General features: G+C 37.5%; 1 protein-coding gene across 1 annotated transcript in view; it reads right to left on the reverse strand.

Moving 5' to 3' along the window:
• Positions 1-20,938, reverse strand: part of cfap251 (cilia and flagella associated protein 251) — a 62,526-nt gene that overhangs the window by 34,740 nt on the left and 6,848 nt on the right. Inside the window, exons 3-10 of the mRNA XM_039743570.1 lie at positions 10,946-11,086; positions 10,721-10,830; positions 10,528-10,636; positions 8,358-8,438; positions 5,286-5,363; positions 3,778-3,822; positions 2,787-2,989; positions 74-265 (exon numbers count right to left, since the gene is read on the reverse strand). Of these exons, the coding sequence (XP_039599504.1) occupies positions 74-265; positions 2,787-2,989; positions 3,778-3,822; positions 5,286-5,363; positions 8,358-8,438; positions 10,528-10,636; positions 10,721-10,830; positions 10,946-11,086 (959 nt within the window). The remainder of the gene's footprint in view (positions 1-73; positions 266-2,786; positions 2,990-3,777; positions 3,823-5,285; positions 5,364-8,357; positions 8,439-10,527; positions 10,637-10,720; positions 10,831-10,945; positions 11,087-20,938) is intronic.

The following is a 20,938-nucleotide window of genomic DNA, read 5'->3' on the forward strand; positions in this document are numbered from 1 at the left end:
AGCAAATTGATAGACCAAATGGAAATGCTGTTTAAACAAACATTCTTGAAATAAATAATCTTACATCACTCACCTGACAATAAATTGACTTGCAGAGATGGTACAGTCCTTCAAGTAATCCTCTTTGCCTTGTGGGTTTGGTGGCTCAGTTGAAAAGCAAATGGAATGAATTGAAGCCAGATTGAAGCGGCTAAACCAATTAATTAGCCTCAGTTGCTCATCATAAAACTTTATGTGACCTTTAACATCACCCGTAACTATATAGCTAAAATCAAGAAAAACAGAGTATGTTATGAAGCTGAAAAAAGCAATCCAGGAATATGCTGGCTGACTCTTGGTGCACTGTAGCTGCTCAGTTTATAATGAATAAACAATACAAGTCAATGGAAATCTATTTAAAGCCTCTTTAAATTGTTAATGTGCTTCAGAAACTGAATTGGCAGATGCATAGGATTACAATACTGTAACATTTCAATCAATCAGTTAATCGGTCAACTAATTAATCAATTAATTCTGACTGTGGTAGTGAGATGGAAGGGTAAATTAAGAATAAGAGGCGACATGGGATAAGATAGAGCTGAGTCAACATGGCCCTTAAAAATAAGAAAACTAAAATGAAAAGGCTACAGTCTGGAAGCAGTACGTTAACTATTAGCTTACTAAATACGTGGAAGTATTATTCCATAAAAAAAAAAAGTGAATAAAGTAAGTCAGATTGACATTCTAAAAAACAGCATGAAAAGGCCTATTACATCATATAACCTGATACCTATTAGGGTTTCCAGACTAGAAACAGGTTAGAGCAAGGGATCTTAACCTGAAGTCCGTGGACCCCTAGGGAGTCCATGGTTGGGTTTCAGGGTGTCCATGAAGGTCAGATAAAAATTTAAATTTATATTCACTATATAGCCCGGTACTGTTAATTTTGAGTAGATGTAGTGGTAGTAGTAGTAGTAATGGTAGTCAAAAATGTAGTAGTAGTAAATCTGTTTTAAGTTGCACAAGAGGATTGTATTTCATAAGTATAATGAGTGGCCATTACTATTTTCATAAAAAAGGAGTGTTTTTTCAGATAGTTTACTTTAAAGTTTAATAATACTTTGTGTATGCCATATATGTATGAGACAATCAAATTTGATAAATAAAGTACATTATATTCATTGCATACAAAGGTGTGTTTATTTGACAATTTCTGGGGAAGGGGATCCATAGCTTTCAACAGATTCTTTAAGGGGTCTATGACTCAAAGAAAGATTAAGAATGACTGGGTTAGAGGATAACCCTGAAGGCAATCCTATATTGGAGCTTAAAAGATAACGTTGGAATTTTTCAAGTTGGTTATTTCTTCACAATCATGGTACAGTACATATTAATTTGACACATGAAACTGCATTCTAAACTGAAGCATAGTTTATAAAGTTTATAAAATAACCATCCTGCTCTTGCCTTTTAGAATTGAGTTAATAGGTACCAGGGTCCCAAAAGTAACCTGGAAATAATACATATCACAGATTCTTGGTAATATTTTTTCGAGGTAAGGATACGTTTCTTGTGCACTTGTCTGCTTAAAGTGGGCATCTTGGGTGGAGTGTTCGTAAATGGCGCCTACATTTTGACTGTTACATTCTGTGTTGTTATTTTGCATAGCTTTCTAAGCGTGATTCATGCCATGTGGCGCCATCATGAACAGCGTATATAAGTTTCATTCAACTTTATACACATAACAATAAATCTGAACTGAACTGATTACACAGCATTACATTTTTAATAACAGTCTTAGATTAAAAAAATAAATAAATACATGGGGAGAGCGTGCAACATCTGTTAAGACACTGGTGTTGTGAGGCAGGAATGACAGCTCTGTTGTGTCACTCTGCCTATGCTAAAACATCTTTACTAAACTTCCGAAACCTCAGCGTGATTAAACCAAAATATATACCTATAAAGTCTGTTCAGTTCTTATCCCTTGATTGCCAGCACTTGCATGATCATTCCAGCATTTAGTATCTTCTGTATAGTGATACATGTAAGTGATCATGTGACTGTAGTGATTATTGTCTAGTTGTCTACAGAACAGATACAATAATTCACATCTGTGCATCAATATTCAACATCAGTAATGGCACTTGGTGATGACTTTCCAAGGGAAATCTACTCCGCTGGAGCTCAAAGGTTGCTGTGGGGGAAGACAAGCAGCGAAGTGAGCTACACAGCTGGTGATGTTTTGCTTTTACTCTTTCATAAAATGACATGTGTACATTGTTTTGCAATATGTGTGCAATCTCAACACTTCAATCAATGCCTGGTAACATTTTTTGACTTGAAAAACGGTATTCATAAGCTCCATTATAAAATGAAACAGCAGGCTTGTTATTTTTGAAAATTAATAAAATATGCTTCACTTTAGAATGCAGTTTCATGTGGCAAATTAATATATACTATGATTGTGAAGAAATACGCTTGACTTGAAAAATGCACTACTTTTTCTTTAAAAGATCCTTTTAGGGCAAAGATTGGACAACTAAAAGTTTGGAGATGAGATGGTGCAAAAGTTCAACTGGAATATGGAAGAGAAGTCATGTGTTCTGAAAAGGTGGTACAGAAGGTAAGAGTGCTTTTTCGGTACTGAGTTTAGATATTGACCAGCCACCCCATGTAATGGACAAGAAGCATCTACTAATTTAGGAATGCTATACGAGATAATAGGATTTATTTTTTTAAATCACAAAGAAGCAGCACCAATAAGCAAAGTGAAAAAAAACTGCCCACAGCAATGAATATGTTACCTGTCACAAAGAGTTAGCACAGTAATGGCCTCTTTCTGCAGATGCATTAGTTTTATAGCTTTTTTATTGTGTGGCTTGAAGACTGCTGACATACGAACCACATCCCAGATGACCACGTTTCCTGCTGAAGTGGCTGAGAGGGCCTGAGAAGCTTTGAAATGGTAAATCGACTGACTCAAAGATCCGACAACCTTGTTAAAAGTCTGTTGGTGGAGAGTAATTAGCAACAAAAGAATTAGAAACATTTAATGCAATAGTAAATCAGCAGGCCCAGAATTGAAGGCAAGTAGCGGTGGTGAGTTGTCAAGAAATTGGGCTCGGTACTATAGGGTCTTTCTCAACCTCTAGGTGACTGTGTGAGACTGGGTTAGTCACCTATCTTGTGTATGCTGCACATGTAACTATATAACTGTACTGTAATTCTCTACTTACAGAGATTTCATTAACTATAATAAAACACTAGTCTATATAAAGGTATTGTGATACAGTATGAATAACTAAATAGATAGATAGATAGATAGATAGATAGATAGATAGATAGATAGATAGATAGATAGATAGATAGATAGATAGATAGATAGCTTGTATATGACACCAAGTTTCCTGGCTAATATATGTATTTTGTACACCTTGCATATGCACTAATATAATTTGCTATTTATTGCTGCAAATAATAAATTACGAAAAATGTGCTATAATAAACAGGATAATGATATACTTTACTTATTTAATCAGAAGGAATGCTGCACCTCAAAAGTCAGTCTCCCTACAGTGAATTCATTAATGGCACATATAAAAAATAGAGACTGGCTCCCTTGGGATTAATGAGGTATCAAGCATTTTGTGTATTGATTTATGCTTGGCCATGTGGAATACAAATATAATGTTTGTTTTGGTAAATATCAATATCAATTAAAAATTATTTTTGCAAAATTAGACATTGAATGAAATGATCTTTTAGCTATTAGTAAGAAAGATAAAATTAACATACCTTTTCTGTAAGGCTGGGAGTTTCATATTCCAGCTGTTGATTGTGCTGAAACAAAAAATAAAAAATATATTATTTTGGGACTACCTAGACTTTCCATCTCTCTTCCCTCCTCCTGGATTCTTGAAATTGTACCTAACTAATCAAGTGTCATCTAGGTTTTTATTTTATTTGAGTTCTGTTCTGTTCTTTTATCAGACCTTCAAATTAACTATACCACTACTCTTCTTATGCTCTGCTCTGAATTTTGTTCTGTTTTTTGTGAACACCATACTTTATAATCTCTCATATTCAATGTATTATAGCTTGCTTTGCTAAAAAAAGTATCTATCTATCTATCTAATAGTGCCTTATCTATCTATGGCCTACTCCAGCTAACTATTCAAAAACGGTTTAAGAGATTGGTTTGGCTGGAGATTCCTCTACTGGCTGTTATTTACATTACAATATTCATGCAAGTAGTCTTCAAATTTTATACTGCTAGTAATTTTAAATGTTCCTAAATATTTTAATTTTTTCCACGAAGGCCAAATAAATAAGCTTTAAAGAACCAGAATGACAAGGAGATACCATAAGTTAAAAACAGGGAGAACAGTCTGGACAAGGCTGAGGTCAAAGCACTGGATGACAAAACCATTTGCAAACAATTAAAAAGGAACAGATGTTGCATTTTAATCAAAATGATGGGATGACATTTTTAATATATTACTATTTCATAAAGTATGGCAGATGTGACATTAATATGGGTAGTGGTACCCTTATTGAACAGTAGAGGATACAGCTATCACTGCAAGCTGTCTTTCAGGACACAAGAGATCATAATATAAATATAAGCCTATTACAGGGCATGATTTTTTCCAGACTGCTAGGAGGCGATGTGTTGTGGCTTCAAGAGTGTTCTAGGGAGGACAACCAATCTGGCTCTCTACTTTGATCCCAAAGGTCAGACTGTACAGAAAGAATGGCGTGACTAATTGAGAGAAAGGACAGCTGTATAGGCTACAGTAGGAGCAAAAAGTAGATAAGATTAAGAGTTGCATGTTCAGAAGGTAAAATATCATAGGGGGGAAGAGGATGAGATCAAAAAGGAGGCCAAAAAAGACATGCTAGTTTATGAGTCTTAAATCTATGGATGCCTAAAACTGTGAAAAGTTCAACAAGTGAATTTAGGTTTCGATTGTCTCAGATGATCCTAATAAAAGTACCATAATCTAGATCCAGTTATTGAAAAATATAATAAGGCATAATGCCTATATTTACACAGAGTTTGTCAGGGAACAAAGACATATACTTCAAATATGGGGAGTCTCTTCTGTTCTGTTTTATGCTACTGAAACTGCATTGTATCAATGATGCTTCTACTGCCTGTTTTATATAATTTACTCTAATATGAAAGTTTCTTTCTACCAGTTTCTCTTTAGAATTTCAGGTTACTCTACTCTATACTATATGCCTACATCTGATATTTTAAGCATATAAAACTTCTTATTCAGAAATGAACAACAACTTACCCAAGAATAAAAGACAACTTGGCTTTCGCTGTTGCTGATGAGTTCCATATAGTCACTTGGATTAAATAAAATATGAGTCTGTTGGGAAGGACAGGGAGCACAGGAGACATGTGCCAAACATAACATTAAAAACTAGTTTATTAATGAGTTATTTTCTTAGTAAAATGCTCTAATAATGTCGTTATTTCTCATATTATAATAACCTATCAATATTTTTATATTAAAAAATGTAATATAATTCAAAACATATTTTATAAATTTTAATGTAAAAACAACTTGCCATATACACAGCATATATATACGCACAAATATATTAAAATTCAAAAGTCTGGAATCACCCACACATTTTTATGTTTGTGACACAAGTTGATGCCTTTTAATATTAATATATTATTAAACTAATTTTAAAATACCATGACATTGTTAGTGTTGTTAGTTACTATTATTGCTTAAAATTACTGATTTTCAATTTAGTATTTGCATATGACAACCAAGCCCCATTTTCAGTAGCTATTCCTCCAGTGTCCTAATGCTCATCTCCCGTAATGTACCCTTAATTAGTTATGCTTAAATGCTAATTGGTGATTAGAGAAACCTTTGTAATTGCATTAGTACTGCTGAAACCTGTTATTTTCCCCAATAAAGCAAGAAAATTGGGTTGCAAGGTATTGGCATTTCTAAAATTCAGTTTTGGGTTCAAAAATGGGCAAAATGAAAAGAAACACGTCAGTCTATTCATTATATTTTTATTTTATTTTTATGCTAAATGAAGATCTTATTCCATTTGAAAGACTGCTAAGAAACTGAAGATTTCAAACAAAGGTGTAAACCATTATCACCACTATATTGAAAGAAAAGGGCAAACTGCACTTAACCAGGGCAAAAAAATTAAAGGGAAGGCCTAGATGCCTAACTGCATAAGACGAAAAGGACATCCGAGTCTGCAGTTTGAGAAACAAACACCTTAGAGGTCCTTAGTTGGCTTCTTCCTTAAATTTGTGTCAAATGCCAGTGTCATCTGCAACAGAGAAAAAAATGACCCTGGGGTGCTGACCATAATATGCTTTTCCAGTCATCTTCTGTCCAATATCTGTGTTTTCTTGCCCAATTTAACCTTTTCTTTTAATTTACTAGTTTTAGATATGTTTTATTTTTCTTTGAAACTCTTTCTTCAAGGCCAGAATCCTGGAATCTTCTTTTCACTGTTGCAGATAACATACCGTTATAGTAACAAAGGAATCTATCACTAAATCGCATGTGCAAGTTCATTATAAATATAAATTCTTACTTGCATGACCAACATGCAACACGTCACCACTCCACCATGAGAGTGTTTTACGTATACAGTGGTGTGAAAAACTATTTGCCCCCTTCCTGATTTCTTATTCTTTTGCATGTTTGTCACACAAAATGCTTCTGATCATCAAACACATTTAACCATTAGTCAAATATAACACAAGTAAACACAAAATGCAGTTTTTAAAGGATGGTTTTATTATTTAGGAGAAAAAATCCAAACCTACATGGCCCTGTGTGAAAAGTAATTGCCCCTTGTTAAAAATAACCTAACTGTGGTGTATCACACCTGAGTTCAATTTCCGTAGCCACCCCCAGGCCTGATTACTGCCACACCTGTTTCAATCAAGAAATCACTTAAATAGGAGCTGCCTGACACAGAGAAGTAAATCAAAAGCACCTCAAAAGCTAGACATCATACCAAGATCCAAAGAAATTCAGGAACAAATGAGAACAGAAGTAATTGAGATCTATCAGTCTGGTAAAGGTTATAAAGCCATTTCTAAAGCTTTGGGACTCCAGCGAACCACAGTGAGAGCCATTATCCACAAATGGCAAAAACATGGAACAGTGGTGAACCTTCCCAGGAGTGGCCGACCAAAATTACCCCAAGAGCGCAGAGACGACTCATCCGAGAGGTCACAAAAGACCCCAGGACAACGTCTAAAGAACTGCAGGCCTCACTTGCCTCAATTAAGGTCAGTGTTCACGACTCCACCATAAGAAAGAGACTGGGCAAAAACGGCCTGCATGGCAGATTTCCAAGACGCAAACCACTGTTAAGCAAAAAGAACATTAGGGCTTGTCTCAATTTTGCTAAGAAACATCTCAATGATTGCCAAGACTTTTGGGAAAATACCTTGTGGACTGATGAGACAAAAGTTGAACTTTTGGAAGGCAAATGTCCCGTACATCTGGCGTAAAAGGAACACAGCATTTCAGAAAAAGAACATCATACCAACAGTAAAATATGGTGGTGGTAGTGTGATGGTCTGGGGTTGTTTTGCTGCTTCAGGACCTGGAAGGCTTGCTGTGACAGATGGAACCATGAATTCTACTGTCTACCAAAAAATCCTGAAGGAGAATGTCCGGCCATCTGTTCGTCAACTCAAGCTGAAGCGATCTTGGGTGCTGCAACAGGACAATGACCCAAAACACACCAGCAAATCCACCTCTGAATGGCTGAAGAAAAACAAAATGAAGACTTTGGAGTGGCCTAGTCAAAGTCCTGACCTGAATCCAATTGAGATGCTATGGCATGAACTTAAAAAGGCGGTTCATGCTAGAAAACCCTCAAATAAAGCTGAATTACAACAATTCTGCAAAGATGAGTGGGCAAAATTCCTCCAGAGCGCTGTAAAAGACTAATTGCAAGTTATCGCAAACGCTTGATTGCAGTTATTGCTGCTAAGGGTGGCCCAACCAGTTATTAGGTTCAGGGGGCAATTACTTTTTCACACAGGGCCATGTAGGTTTGGATTTTTTTCTCCCTAAATAATAAAACCATCATTTAAAAACTGCATTTTGTGTTTACTTGTGTTATATTTGACTAATGGTTAAATGTGTTTAATGATCAGAAACATTTTGTGTGACAAACATGCAAAAGAATAAGAAATCAGGAAGGGGGCAAATAGTTTTTCACACCACTGTATATATATATATATATATATATATATATATATATATATATATATATATATATATATATATATATATATATGTGTGTGTGTGTGTGTGTACTGTAGTTAATCTGTTGGTTCCCTCAGAAAGCCTCACCTGAACACCACAGTCTGGATGTAGTTTGGTGCTGCAGATGGGTCCTTCTCTGTCTGAAGTCCAGTCCCAGATGCAGATCTCCTAGAGAAGTAAATGAATGAGGATCAATCAGATAAATCAGCATCACAAATTAGCCAGAATAACAAATGAATGAACATCCATTACAGCTGTAAGGGACAACTGTCAGCCCAACCCAGCTGGGATGCCCAAAAAATAGAAGGATGGGGGAAGGTAGCGTCTCAAGCACACTGCCTCCCCCAGAATGCTAGATGGCAAGCACCCCAGCATGCAGCAGTGCCTCATATTCTCACATGGCTCCATAGAAGTTTGAGTTTGGCACAGCCCTGTTGGGTTCCCTGGGGGCTGCCAGGAGGAGCTGCAGAACCCTATTTTGGGTTTACATCACAACCGGGAGTAATTTCAGGTAACACTGATGAGCCACCTGAAGTGTCCCTAGGTGTAACATAAAAGAAGCGGCCTCAACTCACTCGAGGAGCCAGAGTCAGGAGGAGGTGGAGGACAACGCTTGTGAGGAAGAGTGGAGGAGGCAGTGACCCAAGAGAAAGAAAGAGAGAGAGAGACAAGGAGGAGAAAGGGACTGTATATTGGTGCCTTACTCTAGTGTACTGTTTGTACTGGCTGCAGTGAGGAATGAGGGAAAATGCTTCTGCACGTAAATAATTAACATCTGTGTTGCAGAGACTTCTGCTTGTGAATCATTTGTGTGGTCTTTGGGGAGCTGTGCACCCCTGGACCTTCACACAGTACTTGACTTGTCTTAACTGGGGTACATATCTTATAACACACTTAAAATGCAAGAGGCTTACAGCTAGATCTGCAACCAGACAGTAGTTTACCCTATTTTGTGCTAATTAGCCCCCCAATTTTGGAAAAGGGTTTGAATCCTATAAATAAAGAAAGCAATACTAAGAACATAAGAGTGGAGATGATGACAACAAAATGTCAAATGATCATTTATTTACTGTGGTGGGCTAGCACCCTGCCCGGGGTTTGTTTTATTGCCTTGCACCCTGTGTTGGTTGGGATTGGCTCCAGCCGATCCCCGTGACCATGTTGTTAGGATATTACAGGTTGGATAATGGGTGGATGGATGGATGATCATTTATTTATGAAGTGTGTAATGTATACTTGATAAAACTGCATTGAGATAGTTCTTTTTAACTGGATGTGACATACGCATAGTAAAGGTCATCTGCTTCATGTTTGTTGACACTGGTTAAAAACCACAAAAAGGGCATACAGATCATAATATTTTAATGAGAGTGTGCCAATCAACCAATACCATTCTGACTAGTAAGAAGATGCAAGGATAGGAATATTTCTATTGCACTGATCTAACCTACATAGTTTGAAGCTACACAGGGGTCTTTTGTAACCATTGGACTTTTTCCATATAGTCCTGATAAATTACTTTAGATATCTGCACAACAAAGATTTTAGAGATGTTCGGAAGAGGTATCAGTCGTAAACAAGGTCACAAAGTGATTAGACAAGAGACAAAAAGGGCAGGCCACAAGAGCAAAAAGTAAATGGAGCAGGTGAAGAGAAAAAAAATAAAATTTCCCAAGATCAAAATCCAGAAAAGATTAAGCCAAACTAATCCTAATATGTGAACCAAAGGTTGTTGTCAAAACGCCATGCAAAGTCCTGACGTTCTAGTTAGATTTCTGTATTAGTTTAATGCTCTGTGAAGTTTTAGTTTCCATAGACCATGCGAATAGTGCACCTTCGTCTTTTATTAATGATGCTGCAATGACATTAACACGTTGAATGTTCATCATTTATGTGATCATCCCCGGGAAACAACAGTAACAACAATATAGCTGCAGTACGGTGAAAACTTCAAAAACAGCAAATGAGATTCAGCAGAGTACATTTATATTCACACTCACACTAACATTAGAAGTGCTAAATAACTTAATGTGCATGTCTTTACATACAACAGGAAGCCAGAGTACCCCATAAACACAAATGCAGACAGGAACTGGGAACAGAACTGAAACCACGGAAGTGCAGTTGTAATGTAGCTCAGCAGACTGCTGGGCCAGTATGCCATCTCATTTTAAAGACTTTCCTAATCTAAATGCATATGTGTTCATCTTTGGCATCAGTCAAATATAAGACAGAATATAAAGTTAGTAACAAGTACCTGAACAGCTCCAGCACTCACTGTTACCAGATATTTGGCATCAGGTGTCATTGCCATGGCTTCTACTCCTTCACCAGGGTGACAGTCAAACAAGGTTTGCACTGGGATTCTATACAAGGGAAAACATCATCATACAGGTAAAACATGTGGAATGTGGGTCAGCAAACCTGGATAAGGAAGGTGAAAATGTTACCCTGAAAATGTGTCCCATATAATCACTAGGCTCTCGTGACCTTTATCTGCTGTGACAGCCCATCGCCGATCTTCACTGATGCACAGGCATGAAACGGCGCTAAGATGACCCTATCAAATGAATAGTGCTAAGAAATGAATGACATGCACTAGAAACAACACATTTTCTTTAACTGAATGTTATTTGTGCAGTTTATTACAAACCTTTAATACAGTAAACACTTACTTGCAGAATGTGCTGTGCCGTTTTCTGAGAATCATAGATCACAGCAGTATGTGCGCATCCATATAACAGGACAGTTGTTTCTCCATCTTGCAGGGTATACACAGGAAGGTGATGGTTTAACCCCAGAGCCCAGTTAATATTCTGTTAGAAAGACATTGAAATCAAGATGAATGCACTGTAGATTAAACTTTCAATTATCTGTCTATTATAATAAAAAAGTTTTCCATCGCGTCTGCGTTATTCAGCCTTGACCATTCCCCTCCACACTGCTTGCCCAATCACTACTCCTACTCCACATATACTCTCTCCATCCTACCACGTGACACTCAAAGATAGAAAAAGAGATAGAAAAAGAGAGGCACGAGTTGATAATGAATGTCAAAAAAAAAAAAAGAAAATGAACAAAAAAGCTGCAGTTAATAAAAATCAAGAACAACATGCAAACAGAAATGCAAAAAAGGAATTTTTTCCAAAGGGTTTATGGAATATAAGTTAGAGGATAAAGTAATTCATAATATTGTTTTTGATGAGGCGTTAATGTAATTTAATTTTTTATTTACTTTTTATTACATTTTACTTGTTTACATTAACTTTTTACTATGATTTATTATTCACTGGTATTTAAAATAGACAGATGTATTGAAATACTGAAGTAACTGATTTTCTGTCTTTATATGTAATATGCTACTGTGGCTGTTCGTTTGTCTGTCCAGGATTTTACATCACCTGTAGCTTGTAAACCGTTTGACCTGAAATTTGTTACACATATATTACGTGACGTCTACTATCTGCTTTCGGGGTGATGATTGACCTCCAAGGTTATTTCTCTTTTTATTTTTATTTTATTTTATTGTAGAATCAACTCTTGGCAGCAGCCAGCAGGGCGGCTGTGTGGCACATGCGTACGGGCGCCGTTCTCATTCCCTACCACCTTCGCCATCACTTCCCTACCTCTTCATATCTTAAATCATTCTTGAGGCAGATTGAAGATACCAGCTTAAGTGAAAAATTAAGGAAAACGTACTAAGTAACTGCAACATAAATACTGGCTTAATCAGTTTTAACGCAAAGAGATACCGACGGAAGAAGAGAAGAAGCGGGCCGCTAGGGTGAGAAAAGAAGAGCTGCTCAGGAAGCAGCAAGTGCATCAACCTCTGAGCAAATGAATGCTAAACGTACAGAGAAAGAGGAGGAAAATTAGATAGAGGGTGCAGGCTCCCAGGGGTTGGCGAGTGAAGAGAGTAGGGGGTGGAGTTTAATAGTTTATACTGTATATATTAGGAGTGTGATCTTGCGAGATCAGATTTGTCTGGCGAGATGCGTCTGGTCTCGCGAGAACGTGGCGATATCCTTGCGTTATTAGCATGATGGAGTCTGAGGAAGAAGTAAGGATAGAAGATGCGCCCGCGACATTTAAATCGTTGGTGTGGCAACATTTTGGATTCCTTGTGGAAATAAGAAATGGCAAAAAAATGACAGACAAGACAAAGACAATTTGCAAACACTGTAGGAAATTAATACCGTACACCTCTGCTAACACAAGCACTATGCAAAAGAATTTAGAAAACAACCACAGCTCGTTACTAAAAGCTGCGCCTGTGAAGAAAATGGAAAGCAATTCAGTTCGCATAAAAGGGCAAACAACCATAACAAATGCCTTTGCAGCTAAACTTCCACCATCCAATGCAAGAGCCACGGCAATAACAAGAGACAAAATATGGTTAAGGAACCAAAATATGCCATCCCGTCACACGCACATTTGACTCGCACGGTGGTCCCGACCCTGTACAAGGACTGCAGGGTAAACGTTGTACAGGCTCTGAAAGAAGCAGAAACCATAGCCATAACTACTGACGGTTGGACTTCTAGGTGTACACAGAGCTATATCACAATTACAGCCCACATTATCAACAGTAATTGGGAAATGGTACATTTTGTACTGCAGACGCTCCCACTTTTTGAATCACACACATGGGCAAATGTCGCTGAAGTTTTACAAGAAGCTGTCACACAGTGGGGTTTAAAAAAGCCAAACCATTGCATCGCTATTGTAACAGACAATGCGCGTAATATGGATGTGACTGTGTGCGAGGCAGGATTTGAGCCGCACATCAAATGCTTCGCGCACACAATAAATCTCGCTACACAGGCTGGCCTCGGTGTTGCGCGTGTCGCTCGTTTGCTCAGGCGGGTGAGATGTGTAACTTCTTTTTTTCACCAGAGTTTGACAGCTGCCGCGGTACTGACGTCTAAGCAGAGGCTGCTACAGCTGCCACCGCTCAAATTAATAATGGACGTCACCACGCGATGGAATTCATCATTGGATATGCTGGTTCGTTACCTGGAGCAGCAGGCTGCTATAGCAGCAGCGCTCACCAGTCCAGAAATAAGACAAAATGCCCGAAACATTGACACACTGGATACCTGCGACATTGTCAATGCCGAATTTCTTGTGAAGCTGCTGAATCCTTTAAAGACAGCTACCACTGTCTTGTGTGAAGAGAAGAGGCCCACAGTGTCACTCATCGTGCCACTGAAGAACATGATAGAACAAAACATGGCACCAAATGACAGTGATTCCCCCACTGTGGCCGACACAAAGAGAGCAATTCTCAGCAATATTTCAGGCAGATACAGTGGGGATGTATACAACTACCTGCTGGAGAGCACTGCACTGGACCAAAGATTCCAGTCTCTACCGCAGATAGACTGCAACCAGCGTGAGGCAGTCTTTCCGAGGATACAGAAAAGGGTGTAACAGTTGCAGCAAAACCAGGTATCATTGACTTTATTTTTTTTTCCCTAGAAGATTTATGTTTCCAGTACCAAATTTTAATTGATTTAATAGGTTCATGCTGTATTTGTGTGTGTGTGTGTGTTGTAAACATGAGAGCATCAGAGTGAGTGTATTTGTGTTAAAAGAGAGAGGGGGACTGCTTTGCTGCTTGCTATTGTTAAAGCCAGTGTTTCTGCTGCTTAAAGCCCACAGATGAGAAGAGTATGGAGCGCAAGGAAGAGGCATCAGTTCATTGTTCCACACATGGGGGCGAGGGGGCTCTTGAAGCTGAAGGCAGAGCTGAGTCAGAAGAGGAACCTGCTTCCAAGAAGACAGCACTTGAGGATCTGCTAGGGGACTCTTACTCGAAGACAGAACAGCCCAGCAAAGGAATTGAGAGGGAAACTGAACTTTACAGAAGAGAGGCATCTATCCCACTTAGTTGCTGCCCTCTGACATGGTGGAGAGAAAACAGCTCCAAATATCCTTTGCTGTCTCCACTTGTCAAAGAATATCTTTCCATTCCTGCGACCTCTGTTCCAAGTGAGCGTGTCTTTTCAACTGCAGGAGACACAGTCACTGCCCAGAGGTCACAATTGCTGCCAGAAAATGTAGACATGCTTATATTCTTAAAAAAGAACATGACCATATCTTAGACTGTTCTGTATAGGTCATTACCTCATTACCTATGTCTTAGCTCTTTTTCCATGCTTAAGAAAATTTTGTTCATTGTTTTGCACTCTGAGTTTTAAGACAGCACTACTTTGATAGTTACACTAATTATGGTTAATTGCACGTAAAGGGATATTTGTGTTGTTTATTATTTATTTTTATTTATACTATTTAATTTTATTGTGCAATTAATTGCCTGTCAGTTTGTGGCAAAATATTTTCCAGTGTTTACATGTTATTACTGCATATCATTCATCAAAATAGAAGTTTTATTTTTCATAAAGTTGATTTCAAAATGGACATGCATTTTTTTCATTTTGTGTTTTTCAGTTAAATAAAAGTCTATTTTTGCTATATATTTAAACATTGAGGATTTCTTTAAAAAAATGACTAAAAGTCTCGTCTCGTTCTCGTGAACCCAGTCTCATGCCTCGTCTCGTCTCGTGGGAAAAGCATCTCGTCACACCCCTAGTATATATATTTTTAAATTGATTCTAAATTACTCCTGGATAAATTATTATCAGTTTAAGCAATCTTGCCCTATGATTGACTGATGACCCATACAAGACTGGGCCTTCATCATGTGCCCTTTACTGCACAGCACCAATAACTATGTAATGGAATGTTAACTCATGAAATGGATGAATTATATGGGTAATATAATATTTTATACAGTTATTCTCAAAACTATTAAATGTTATGTTCTAATCTATTCTAATCTAATCTATCCATCCATTTTTCAATCACAATAATCCTGTTCAAGGAAGCTGATTGTCGGGGGGCAGAACTTACCATAGCAGCATCAAATTCAATGCAGGATCTAACCCTAGATAAGGTTAAAGTCCATTTCTTGGCATACTCATGTGCACAAACACTCACTCTGATCCATATTGGGACAACTGAGAACCACCATTTAAGATAACATGCATGTCTTTGGAATGCGGGGTAAGGATATTCCACACACAAAACACGGAGAATGAGTACACTCCTCACAGAAGCTAGGCTTTGAACATAGTCTATTGGAGTTGTGAGACAGCACTAACCCACTAACAGGAAGCAATATAATCTTCATTCCCTCTCTAGCGGTTTGATTTGGCAGAAAATCTTACTTTTTCAAAACAGGAACTGTATCATGCTGCTTGGAGCACAGAAAGGACCTACTGTATATACATCTCATATTAGGAAATAGGAAATATAATTAAAAGATTATACTCATATGGACCACCATCAGTTATTCCCATCACAGAAACATTGCTAGGTACAGAGCACAGAGCAAGAATCACTTGGCACTAAAACAGCATTGTTTCTACTGCAGACACCATTATCAATCACAACTTCTTATTTGCCTCTGCACTCCCAGATTTCTGAACACGTTTCTCACCTAAATCACGCTTACTTTTAAAGACATACATACAGGGCATGAGTAGGGTTCTATATATATTGTCTTATATTTGTATTGTATTTAATGTGTTTTTTAAGCATTATTACATATTTACTGCTGTTTGAGATAATGTTGTTATATTGCACAATTATATTTTACTATTGTTATATCTAAGGAAGTAACTCCAAGACAGAATCCTAGTAACTGTATTGTATAATAACTGTTTTGTATGTATATAATATAATATAATATAATATAATATAATATAATATAATATAATATATAATAAGCCTCGCAGTTAGGAGACCCAGGTTCGCTTCCCGGGTCCTCCCTGCGTGGAGTTTGCATGTTCTCCCCGTGTCTGCGTGGGTTTCCTCCGAGTGCTTCGGTTTCCTCCCACAGTCCAAAGGTTAGGTGCACTGGTGATTCTAAATTGTCTCTAGTGTGTGCTTGGTGTGTGTGCATGCCCTGCCCAGGGTTTGTTTCCTGCCTTGAGCCCTGTGTTGTCTGGGATTGGTTCTAGCAGACCCCCGTGACCCTGTAGTTAGGATATAGCGGGTTGGATAATGGATGGATGGATGAAAAGCACTGTATCTCAAAGCTTAAAGAGACTCTGTACTCAGTATAGTGAGAGATACAATATAATATAATCTAAACACAGTATATAAAATGCTAAGTTCTGCCTATCTGTTACACAATTACAATCTACTGGGGCTAGAACCTTGATCTTTGTCATAATCAAGACGCTCATGACCTCATATGTTCTGGAAATTCAAAAAATTAAATAGTGGTAACCCTCAAGTGTGTTTATTTGTATAGTAATCGCAAAACCAAGTGACATGGCGAGAAGCAAAAGAACAGCAATGACATCTCCCGATTGTGGAGTGTAGGATATAGAATGCAAGAATGAAAATGATTGAGAAATGCACGCTGATAATCGTGAAGACTGTCAAATACATGTTAAGAATTCATAAGTTCTTATGTGTGTAAAAAAACAATGGGAGTAGACTTTACTGTTGTTTCTATCTAACCTTTTATTGTTTCACATAACACACTCCCTGACTTCAAAGGCTCCTTACTTTACCTTCTATAAACAATATCCTATTTTTGAAATTATTGTAGTTATTTATCATTGAATATTGAACCTTATTAAATGAGCATAAAAGCAGGCAAAGTAATTGAAAAACAAAGTGCTACCCACCATAATGGCAGAAAGGAGAAGAATAGAGATATCAAGTAAATTGCAGGAAGCATTCAAGTGAAGAAAAATAAGAAACAATAAGAAGACAAAACAGTGAGGCCCACTGACAAGCAAGAAGTAAGTAATCTTCAATATAGATCAACTAACCTGCAAGCAAACACAATGGCTTACATTTGTTCAAGACTAAATCCAGCATACAAAATGTAAGAACAAGAACAAGAGAAAAATGCCTGACAACAAATTAGACGATTGTCAAATACTTGAAACCTCTGACAATATGCAGGCATTGCTTTTACACCCTTAGACCAAAAAGTTTGTCTGAAGAGCACTAATTAAGAATGTTAGGTCACCAATGTGATCATTGTGATCCTGTATTTTTTAATAGTGAAAACAAAAGAATGTGTTGCCAAAATAGAAATGTTCAGCTTGTTCCATATGAACCACTAGAAGTAATCAGCTCCTTATTAGTAATGTGAGAAACCCACAGAGTAGTGCTGAGCGGTGTGACCAAAATAAAATACAGTATCACGGTATTTTTCAAAACTATACCGGTTTCACGGTATTCAATGGTATTTTTTTCCAATGCATGAGTGGATGTTAACCACATTTTCAACTGCAATTACTGCAGAAGACTGGCTAAGAATAACCTATTCCACTGTCATGAGAATTGTACATTGTACAAAAAACATTTTAATGTGCACACAAGTATTAATACAGGTTTGCATGGCCTCATAAAGTGATAGTTTTCAAGGAGGTGGCACTAATGAAGAGAAGGAATCACATTGCATGACAGTTGCAGTCAAAATATAGAACTTTTTTTATTGAACAAATTTTGCAAACAACTTAAACTAAAATTTTGACAACTTATTTTCAAACATCCAAAGAGGCATTTAGACTTAGTAAAATATCCAGAGGTGCTTGTCAAAACTTGCATTGTACTGAACATGTCTTAGAAAAGGAATAGTGAATATGTTTTGTAAACCAACTACACTTTCTGTTAACAATATTAACAATCTCTGTCCACTGACACGTTAAAGTGACTTTTTAAACAACTTTACCATCATTAAACTGCATAATATTTAAACTAATAAATAAAAATAAATAATAGTGCAACTTCCAGTAATAATACTATTACTTCAAGACTTCAAGCCTAGGTGCATTACTGTACACAGTATTCACCAAATAAAAATAAAATAAAACAAGTGCAACTTGGTGAGATATCTTTACCAACTGAACCATCATTAAGGCAAATTGCATTAATATGGACCTTGCCTTAAGCTAAGCTATATACATAAATAATAAAACTGCAACTTGCATTTATAATGCTATTTGTGGTATAGCCCAACGGAAGCGTATTAGGGCCACAGTGAAGAAAAAAAAATATATATTTCAAGAATAAAGTCGACATGTTGACGTTATTCTTGACATTTCCACTTTAATCTTGACGCTTATGTCACACATATGAACATAATGGTCCACATCCGACCTTTTAAATCCAAAATATCTCCAGACAACAGACATGGCTCCTTTTTTTGGCAAAAGTTCTTCTGTGTCATTATGTTCAACTTTATCGTCTGCTACAGCTTCAGTTTCGGAATGTTCTCTGTAAATTTTCAACGCTCAATACCTCCAATAACGCATGTACTCTGTAGCATGCGTGTTTAGCGGTGCAGCAGTGAAAAAGGTCCCCCATTAAACAGTTTCCCACTGCACCACGTTCTGAACGTTGTTAAATCGGTGTTGCGGTACAAGAGAAATCCATATCATAACAAAAATAAACAAAGTTTTTTGGTATGAACAGGTATACCTCCCAGCACTACCGCAGAGTTTGCTTTGCCATGAGTTCGGTGAAATCACAAAAATGTTTGGGAATTTCGCCAAACTCTGCAAAATACATTGAAGTCAAAGGGAGGAAGTAAACTAGTTTTGAGTGGGTTATAGTGGTGTAATGGTCATTTATGTGTCCCTAAGGGCTAAGGAAGCATGTGCCAACTATGCTGGATCAATTATTGTGATCTGGGCTGTGAGGCACAGTGACTGTGTTTTATACAGCAAAAAACACAGATGAAACAATAACACAAACAACATACAACAAATAGCCACAAACTAGCTATAAGTAAACAATACATATTGTTGCACTCAAAGTTTCTAATCTTGGGGCACACACTGGCCATGCTCCAAATCGGCAGCGTGCAACTGGCTCGTTTCATTGCTTAAAGTTATGGCTCCTGGCACAGCTGGAATATTCTTTTTGTTTCTAATTTATACGTGTAGATACTTTGCACATTTTTCTCCCATCAAGGAGATAAAAATGTCTTGTAAACAGTAATAAAGCTTTTACTATTATTATTATTTCACAGGGTCTCTTTCTGACTTGGGTGGCGGGGTGCTCCTTTTAAGCTTGTTTTGATTTCTAGCTGCAATACGTGGCTAATTATACCTTCATAATTAATTGTGCTGTGCGACTTGAGAGACTGAGCGAGCATACAAGGATCAATAATATGTTTCTGGTGGCAGTACTCAAAATATTCTCATTACGGTCAGCTAATGTACTCTTCAAAGGAAAATTCTGCAAGTTAGTTAGTCAAACCAATATTATTTATGACTTCGGGTGGATCGTTGTGTGGTGTACAATGTGCTGTAATCAGCAAATGTTTCCAACCACTTCTTCAAATCATCAAGCCACAAAGCTTCCGGCTTCTTTTCTGTCTTTGGTATTGCAATCACCAGGGGCCTCAAGCATAACGCCGTGCATAAAATTCACACTATAACATGACGTATGCACAAAAACTGAAATGTGCTTACGCACAGAAAAATCCAGATGCAGTAATCTGTGCGTACTCCAACTTCCGCGTTCTTCTGCTCCATAAATCCCGGTCAGCGTGAAAAGTAACGCTTGAGCACGCGCGCGTGCTGTCCCGCCCCAATTCCTCCCGGAATTATGCGTCTTTGAATATGCAAATCAATATAAATAGCCCTTAAGCTCAGCATTCTGTGAAAAGACAATCGGAAAAGCACGGGGGAAAATATAAGAATTTCAGCGAATACCAAGTGGAGGCAAAGGAAAAACATACTATTTGTTGATATAAACAGTGGTATAATCAACAAAAAGAAGTTGATCGAGTGACATAGCGTGTCGGAGAAAGTCGAAAGCTCAAGTTCACAAAGTCACAGAGTGCCAAAATAAAAAAGAAGTCACATATCAAAGTCGCCATGAAAAGGCGAGTTGTAGCCCACTGTCTGAGCTTATTAGGGTACAGACAAAAAAAATAGGCACACAGTGGGAAAAAAGCATCAGCTGCTGCTGTGATTCCCCACTCAGATACAGTGATATAAATACTCCGAGTGGTGCAGTGAGAGTAATATGGAAAAAGATGATCCGCTGTGGCAACCCTTAAAGGGAGCAGCTGAAAGATGAAAAAGAAGAAGAAGAAGAAGATGGTGCAGTGAGAGTAACGCTAAAGCAGTTATGGTATTTGGAATACTATGGCTATTCTCTGGGCCATTATATTGTTACAGGTAATCTACAATCAGATACATTACACTAATAAATATGCGGTTAGTTTCAGTGTATTTATAAAGCCGCGTCAGGAAAAGAAAGAATAACCACACAGGAACAGTAGTACTGCTTTGATGCTGGGTGCCGCCAGTCTGCAAAACCGAGTGGAGAACTTGCGTACAACAGGGTATGAGGTACCGTGGAAAAGTGCGTGGCTTTACGCCAAGTGTAAATTTTATACATCGTGATTTGAAAGTGGAAACGTTCTTACGCATCACTTCTGTGCGTACGTACTGTTTATACAGTACGTAAGGCCCCAGGATTGGTATCATAATTGAAAAAGTGGGGATTATACTATAGAACAAGTGTGGTGGCTCAACAAAACGTCTACATGAGACAGGAAATGTGTGTAATATTTTTTTTTTTCTCAGTAGAGATTTTTTTTAATTAAATAGTAAGGGACA

The sequence above is a fragment of the Polypterus senegalus genome, chromosome 2 (assembly GCF_016835505.1).
Source record: "Polypterus senegalus isolate Bchr_013 chromosome 2, ASM1683550v1, whole genome shotgun sequence".
Taxonomy (NCBI): domain Eukaryota; kingdom Metazoa; phylum Chordata; class Cladistia; order Polypteriformes; family Polypteridae; genus Polypterus; species Polypterus senegalus.